Source organism: Neopelma chrysocephalum, unplaced genomic scaffold, assembly GCF_003984885.1.
Source record: "Neopelma chrysocephalum unplaced genomic scaffold, ASM398488v2 Primary Assembly neopelma1_103b, whole genome shotgun sequence".
In the NCBI taxonomy this organism is placed as follows: domain Eukaryota; kingdom Metazoa; phylum Chordata; class Aves; order Passeriformes; family Pipridae; genus Neopelma; species Neopelma chrysocephalum.
Window position 1 is genome coordinate 1,877,671 of NW_020897767.1, and position 8,072 is coordinate 1,885,742.

The 8,072-nt window shown below is 42.4% G+C and overlaps 1 protein-coding gene across 2 annotated transcripts in view; it reads right to left on the minus strand.

The window, feature by feature from the left end:
• Positions 1–4,692: 4,692 nt before the first annotated feature.
• Positions 4,693–8,072, minus strand: part of LYPD6B (LY6/PLAUR domain containing 6B) — a 48,026-nt gene continuing 44,646 nt past the window's right edge. For both annotated transcript variants that reach the window (XM_027695929.1, XM_027695928.1), the window contains exon 6: positions 4,693–6,699. In XM_027695929.1, the coding sequence (XP_027551730.1) occupies positions 6,535–6,699 (165 nt within the window). In that variant the 3' untranslated portion in view covers positions 4,693–6,534. The remainder of the gene's footprint in view (positions 6,700–8,072) is intronic.

Consider the following 8,072-nt stretch of genomic DNA (forward strand, 5'->3'; position numbering starts at 1 on the left):
GCCAGTGGCACGAAAAATAAATCTAAACTAAAACTTGCAGTTTGCAGAAACAAATGGGATACAAAAATCATTCTGGTTTCATGTATTATTTTACCTGTGGAGGTACTTCCTGTTAAAAACCAAAGCAAGTCACGAGAATAAACCAAAAATGGAATTTTTTTTTGCCTACAAAGCAATTTTCCTGCACAACACCCACCCACAGTTTATTTTCTGAAGTTTGGGTGTTGGTGGGTTTTTTTTCGTCAGATGGATCTTTTTGCTTCACTTTGCAAGTGAGAAGGAAACCTGAGAGTTTTTAGCCTAAGGCCCCACATAAATTCTTCCCTCCTTGATGGATGTTTTGCCTCCAGCTTTTGGCCAGGAAAAAAAAAAGCAGAATAAAACCCACGTGTGCCACGATTCTTGTTGCCATACGTGGCCTGTGATGTAGGGGAAACAGAACCCACAGAGCACAAAAGTCACACCCTAAAACGTTTCTGATGGGTTTCAAAGGTTCATCACAAGGGAAAAAAAATGACAAAAAATAGAAATAATCCATCAGCACATGAAAATGAGGTACAAAATGAAGACTTTGTGTCTCTTTGCCAGTTCTGGAGCCTTTATCAGCCCGACACCAGCACGTGGGGTGGTGGTGGGACGGTCTGGGATGAGGCAACAAGACAGCACAGACAGGTCAGATGAGCAGGAGATACCCTGGATGGTATTTAGGCTCCATTTCAGCTATTAAGGGAAGCTGCTTCTCCAAGGAAAGATTAATAACAGGTCTCAAAACCACCGGAGGCAGTTTGGGACGCAGTAAAAAGAAGCTGCTCCGAGCTGTTGGAAAGGAAGATGTTGTGGGGGAAGCGTTGGAGATGTGCTTCCAACAGACTCAGAGCTGAGCACACAGGTGAAGATTAACCCTAAATTAACATTAAATAAATAGTTAATAATTATTATGTCAACAGGCTGCCCAGAGGAGCTGTGGATATCCCATCTCTGGCAGTGTCCAAGGCCAGGTTGGACGGAGCTTGGAGCAACCTGGGATAGTGGAAGTTGTCCCTGCCCATGGCAAGTGGGGGTTCAAATAAGGTGATCCTTAAGGTCCCTTCCAACCCAAACCTTGTGATTCCATGATTTAAAGCAGCACCTAAATGCCTTCTGGAAGATGAAAGGGAGCAAGTTCTTCATGGACCTTAAGGCCAAACAGGTTTTGCCCCCCCCAAAATCCAGGGAGAGGGAAGCAGAGGCATAAGAGCACCTCAACCTGCAGAGACATTTGTACCTTTATTTTCTGTCTCTGATCAGGGACTTTTTCAATTAATCTAAATACATCAGAACCTTTTCATCTCAATTATAAAACGCCTGGAAAAATTAAATCAGTATATTAGTTTTTGAGTCCATCAATCACTTTTATCCATCAGATCATTCTTTTATCTATACCCCTAAGATCCTTCTCCAAAGGTTTACTCCAAAGGTTTACTCTCCATCTTTTTTTGTCAAAAATAAAACAACAAATAAAAAAAAAAAACAAACCCACTGCAATTCAGTCACTTTTGCTATCTCCAAAATCACCTCCCCGTGCTGGATTTTCATACCTGAGAGATTTACAGGATTTAATGGCAGCCAGGGCTGGAAGTCAGGTCAGGGAGCTCTGAAATTCCTCGCCTTAGGACAGCAAATTCCACAGCAGTTGCAGGGAAGCTCAGGCATAATGACTGTTTTGGATGCTCTGATGACAGATGGAAAATAGTCCTGATACCTGTGCAGTGCCAATGTTCTCGTGGAGGGCTGGATTTTCCTCTGGATAACTTATTTTCTGGAATCCAGGTGTCTCCGGAAGCACCGCCAACCACGCTCAGCCCCTCTGGGTCAAACACACAGCGTCACTGCATCCACTGCCACAACTGAGATGTTCAAACTCCCACCTCCCCACGAGTCTTCTCTCTCTGGCCCAGCCAAAAAAATAAAGGTTTCAGGTTTCCAATCCCGTCCCCACCCTGCAGTTAGAGAGGAATCGCTGCGGCGATTTCCGGAACCGCCACCGCGCTTTCATCCTGCTGGAAAGAGCCCTTCCAGAGCACTTCCAGAAGTCAAGTTCCCTCATGCTGCCACCGTGTTTTGCCTTCCCTCCCCCACATCAGCTCTTGGAGTTCTCTCTAATTGGCTTTTCCAGAGAGTGTGGCCACCCACCCCCTCCCCAGGCTGTGCAGGGACAGCTCAGACGCCGCTGTCCCACCACCCTTCCTCGCTCGTCCTCTCCTGATTCTTGCACTCTCCTAATCCTCCTGTTACTGTAGGATTTCCCCTTTTTCCCACACTTATTTTAGGGTATTTTTCAGTGAGGGAGGCAGTGAAACAAAGCTCTCCTGATAATCCAGGAGATGATCAGAGTCAAGATGATGTTTGACACCTTATGATGCAAAAAAAAGAATCCCAGAATGGTTTGGGTTGGAAGGGAACTTAAAGCCCATCCAGTCCCACCCCTGCCATGGACAGGACACCTCCCACCAGCCCAGGTTGCTCCAAGCCCTGTCCAACCTGGCCTTGGACACTTCCAGGGATCCAGGGGCAGCCACAGCTTCTCTGGGCAACCTCCCCACCCTCCCAGCCAGAAATTCCTTCCCAATATCCCATCTATCCCTGCCCTCTGGCAGTGGGAAGCCATTCCCTGTGTCCTGTCCCTCCATGGAATACTGACCTCACCAAACACCACATTCCCCACAACAACCTTTATGCTGATGAGCTTTAAGGTCCCTTCCAACCCAAACCATTCTGGGATCATTATATATGAAATTCTAGGCTATTCTAACTGGGAAATGTTTCAAATGAAACCTTCAAAATTTAACATTTCAGCTGCTGAAAACCCTGAGGCTCAGGGATGGACAGATGTGATTTAGAACCTTCAGTTATTAGTAACTATTAATAGTCCATGTGAAGAAAAGGAGGATCACTGAGTGTCCAGAGCAGGTCTGGGATTACTTGACGTGTTTTCTGTGTGTGAGTGGAACATTCATTTATAGCTCAGGAACAGAAATAATGCACAAACAGAAAGGAACACATTGGGAGTCAAATGTCACTCAGCCAAACCACTGATTTTTTGACATTTAGGGCTGAAGCCACGTTAGGTTTAAGGGAAACATTGGAACTTGGATTAGTCAAAGCATTTTCTGAATTTCTGAATTTTCTGGACAGAAGGAAGTCACACAGAGAGGGACAGATCTGTCACTGATTAATGAAAACTATAATCAAGTACTCACCAGCTTCTTTTAATCTGTTTTCATTACTTTTCATCTCATTACTTCCAATTTTACTAACTCTTCATATATGGACTTAAAGTAATATTAAAATCCCCTTAAATTCATAAGCATTGGATAATTCCATTTAGGTAAAATCTAGTCATTACAACATAATAGATACACACATATATATGTATATTATACACATATATGTGTATAAAACACACATAAATATGAGCTTTAAGGTCCCTTCCAACCCAAACCATTCTGGGATTCCCTGACATTCTCCAAAACTTTACTTCCACAGAGATGACAACTATGGAAAACACCAAAGGAAACCCCAAATTAAGTTCAAGTAGCCCTTTGAAACCTGCCTGCAAATGCACAAATGAGTTCAGCCATGAAATTATAATCAAATTATAGTCCTCTAAAAGCAAATTGAAAGCTTTCCTTTGAACAAGTGTTACTTGTGGATCTAAACAACTTAAAAAATCCTGTAAGGAGGCAAAGGGCAAAGGACAATTTGGGTTTAAAAAGTAACAGTGTCACACTTTCATTTCCTACCTCAATATTTATCTAGAAATATATTAGAATATTTTTCATATGTAATTTCTTTTTGAAAAAATGCAGGTTTGTTCTTCCCACTTCTTCTTGTCCCAAATAAATCCCAACATTATTTAACAAGATGGAAGTGAACCATTCACAGGAGCAGAACCTGCAACAATTTCTCTCGGCTCTTTCAATTCCTGTCCCACTTTCCCCATCAATGTAAAATAATCTTTTCAAAAAACAAACAAAAAACAAACAAAAAAAAAAGACCCACAAAAAAAAAGCCACAAAACCCTTCAAAACCTCTTTCCAGAAACCTCCCCCAAAAACAAACCAGCCCCAAAGACCAAGAAACCAACTGGCAAAAAACCCAAATAAACCCCGTGATGTTCTGTTCTGACCCAAGAACAAAGACAAAAACCTCAATTCCAGGAATTCTTTCTCATTGACAACCCTCATGGGCTGCTTTCCAGACCTGAGGAATGATGTCCCACTTTGGGGGGTGCTGCAGGGAAAACTCATTAATATAATGTTCTCCACCAGATATTTGTAAAAAATGTGATTTACTGCCAATAAGAGCTGATAACCTGGGATAGTGGATCCAAAAAGATCAAAAAAATAATAAAAAAAATCCAATAAATATCCCCCAAACCTCCTATAGAGCTAAAAAAAGTCCCTTTCTTCTTGCACAAATCTCTTCAAACCTTGAGTTTTCCTTCCTTCCAAAGCAACTCAACACAGAAAACTGATGATGCCAAAAATGACCTTAACAAATCACCACAAAATAGAAATACTCTAAAATAATTATGAATGTTAAACATATTTATTCCTTTCTGTCTTCCCGCTCTACAGAAATGGTTTTGTGCTCTGAAATACTTATATTTTTAATTTGTGCTTTTTAAACCTTCATCTTCTTTTGCTTTGATGATCCTTGTGGATCCAACTCAGGATATTCTATGAAATATAACAGTAAATTTTATTTCCACTTCAACACCACAAAACTACACTTTAGCAACAATTCCAGCAATCAAAGTTTGAGAAATGCAAATTAATCAAGTTTTCTTGTCCTTTTTAATGTCTCTGGGCACAGAGTGCCTCTACCAGGACAAATCACCCTCCAAAAAGGGAGGATTGGCATCTGTAAATACTCCCAAAAACTGGGAAAAGCCAAAGCAGATAAAATTCTAAACTATACTGAGGCCAGGAGAGATTTTAATTCAAACTCAGGTTTTGCCAGGAGTCTACCAAGCAATTTTTGTCACCACAAATGTTTTCCACCAGCAAATATTTGAATATTTTTAATTAAAAGTGCCATTTCTGGAGAAGATATAAACCAGTAACACAGCAGACAGGAAACATCACACAAACAACACTGAATAGTGAAGAATTTATCAGTATTTAAGCTTTTAAAAATAAACCTTCTATAGGCTGTTCAGTGCAATGTAAATAATAAAAAAAATAATCTTACACTTATATATCATAAAAAATACACTTCTCTTTCCTCAGCTGCACAAATTGAGGGATTTGCCATTGTTCATGAATTATTTTCAGGTTCAAAGGGCATTTAAAGACATGAGTGTGCATTGACAGGAACATAATTTCCAAAAGGTGTGGCTAATTTAGGCATTAAATTGAACATATTTGAGTTATAACACCTGTGAACCCAAGCTGAAATACAGACACCGTGGAGTGCCTGAAAATCAGTTTTCTCAAATAAATTAATGTATGATAATGTACATCATCTAAACTCTGCTGTTTGTCAGATTTGCAGCTGTTCATCTAATTGATGAATGAGATGAGCAACCACCTAAATGAGGAGTCAGACAGTCAAACTATGCAAATAAACCACATTAAACCCCAGAATATTGTCAGGAAAAGCAGAATATTGGCCCAAATTTTTCAAACAGGATGATGTCCAGAGGCCTGGGGTATCCAACAGTGCTGACCTAGAAAATCCATCAAGGACAATAATATTTCTGGGAGGAACTTCTTGCAAATCAAGAGAGAACAGAGATTTCTCTCTTTATTTATACCAAGTGTCCACTTACAGTTTTTATGACAACAAAGCTGCTCGGTTGTAGCTGCAGTTTTAAAGTCGTGGGATTCCAATATCCCAAAGGTGAAAATCCAGCTGAGGGGAGACTCAATGGCAAGAAAGTCATCCCTTGGGGGCAGGGGATCAGGAATTCTGGTCATTTTTGGAAATCCTCCATCATTTCACACCATTTCAAAACTGGAGGGTGACACATTTGAAAGAAAAGCAAGATAATAAAGGATCGTTTTGTATTATTGGCAGGAGGAATTACAGCTCTGATCAAAGCAGAAGTCCTCTCATATATGTTCTCTATGAAAACCATGGCTAAAGATAAGCTTAAATACACCTGTTGACCAAGACAAGAAACTCTGGGTCCTTTTTAAGCAGTTAAAAAGCAGTTTCCACTTTGGCACATCATCCATCGAAAGCTGGGAAAGGGATTGTCACAGTTCTCTCTGTCCAGAAAACACACCAAGCAAATGTGCATTTTCATCATAAACCAGTCAATTAGGACTTGAGTTCACCCCCCCTGCTCAGTCCAAGTGGGTTGTCCTGGGGTTTATTTGTAAATATCTGTAAATACCGGGGGCCACGTGAAGCATCTTCATGAAAATATCCAAGGACTTCACGATGTGCATTCGCGTTTTCTGGAATTAAGAAGTGCCAGAGATTTCTCCTGGAAGATCCTGACAGTCCTGATGGCCCAAGGAGGTGTGTGGTGAGGGTGCAGGGTCAGGACAGGGTGACCATCAGGGCTGACACCAGCACTGCCACGCTGACTGTCCTCCTGCTGCCACCCGACGTCCTCCGGGCGGGCAGGACGGCGAACACGGCGTTGGTGGCATTGGTCGGGATCTCCACGTTGCAGATCATGCCCTCACAGCAGGAAACACATTCCTGGGAGGGAAAAAAAGATCGTCACTGGACACAGGGGAGCTCAGCAGGGGCTTGGGGAGGGGAGGCAGAGGGGCAGGTAGTGATCTCTTTACTCTTGTGATCCGTGACAGACCCAAGGGAATGGGTGGAACTGTGTCAGGGAGGTTTGGGTGGATATCGGGAAAAGGTTCTTCCCCCAGAGGGTGGGTGGATATCAGGGAAAGGTTCTTCCCCCAGAGGGTGGTTGGATATCAGGAAAAGGTTCTTCCCCCAGAGGGTGGTTGGATCTCAGGGAAAGGTTCTTCCCCCAGAGGGTGGTTGGATATCAGGAAAAGGTTCTTCCCCCAGAGGGTGGTTGGCACTGACCAGGCTCCCCAGGGCAGTGGGCACAGCCCCAAGGCTGCCAGAGCTCCAGGAGGGTTTGGACAACGCTCTGAGGGACAGGGGGGAGTGTTGGGGTGTCTGTGCAGGCCTAAGGGTTGGACTGGATGATCCTGTTGGATCCTGGATGATTCCAACTCAGCATATCCTGTGATTCTATGAATGTTCCTTCAATTGGTTGCCAAGTTGAGCTGAACAGACCCATCACCTCCACTTGGCAGCCTGGCCCAGAGCAGCAGAAGGAGCATTTATGCTACAAATCATCCCCAAATCAAACACACACATCAATCAAATCTCTTCCAAATCGTGGGCACAGCCTTCCTGGAGCAACTCATCCCCTGGTGGTGTCACCAGGTTGGGATGGGATGTCACACAGTGACAAGTGCACCAACACTGGAGAAAATAGAGCTCCCCCTTCTAACACATGAGCTAAAAACCTGCATTTGAACATTTCAGGTTTCAGCTTTTTAAACTAAAAAATTCTGGCTGTAAAAACTGTTGTTTCCATTCATTTTCCCACTCAGTTTTTATATTCAGTGTTGCTTTGAGTGCTGAATTCATACTTTGTTTTTCAGTTTCTGGTGCCACAGAACCACTGGCACAACTGACTTCCTAAAGGGAATCTGAAAACAATTTTCCTTGCTTGACCCTCCTTACTAGAAAAGCCAAGAGAATAAATGAATACAATGCCAATTTTTATCTAATCCAAAGGCACAAGAACTGTTCTAAGATAAAGTCCCTGCCCGTGACAGGGGCTTGGAATGAGATGATCTTTAAGGTCCCTTCCAACCCAAACCAGCCTGTGATTTTATGATTCCATGAAAATAGAAGGCAGGTTGCAAGGTCATTTCATTCCCTCAGTCCACCAAAACCTGTTGGAATCACTGGAAATCGAGTCAGAAAATGTACAGATCCTTTGACATTTAATATGGACAGATCCTTTGTCATTTAATATGGACAGATCCTTTGATATTTAATATGGACAGATCCATTGATATTTAACATGGACAGAT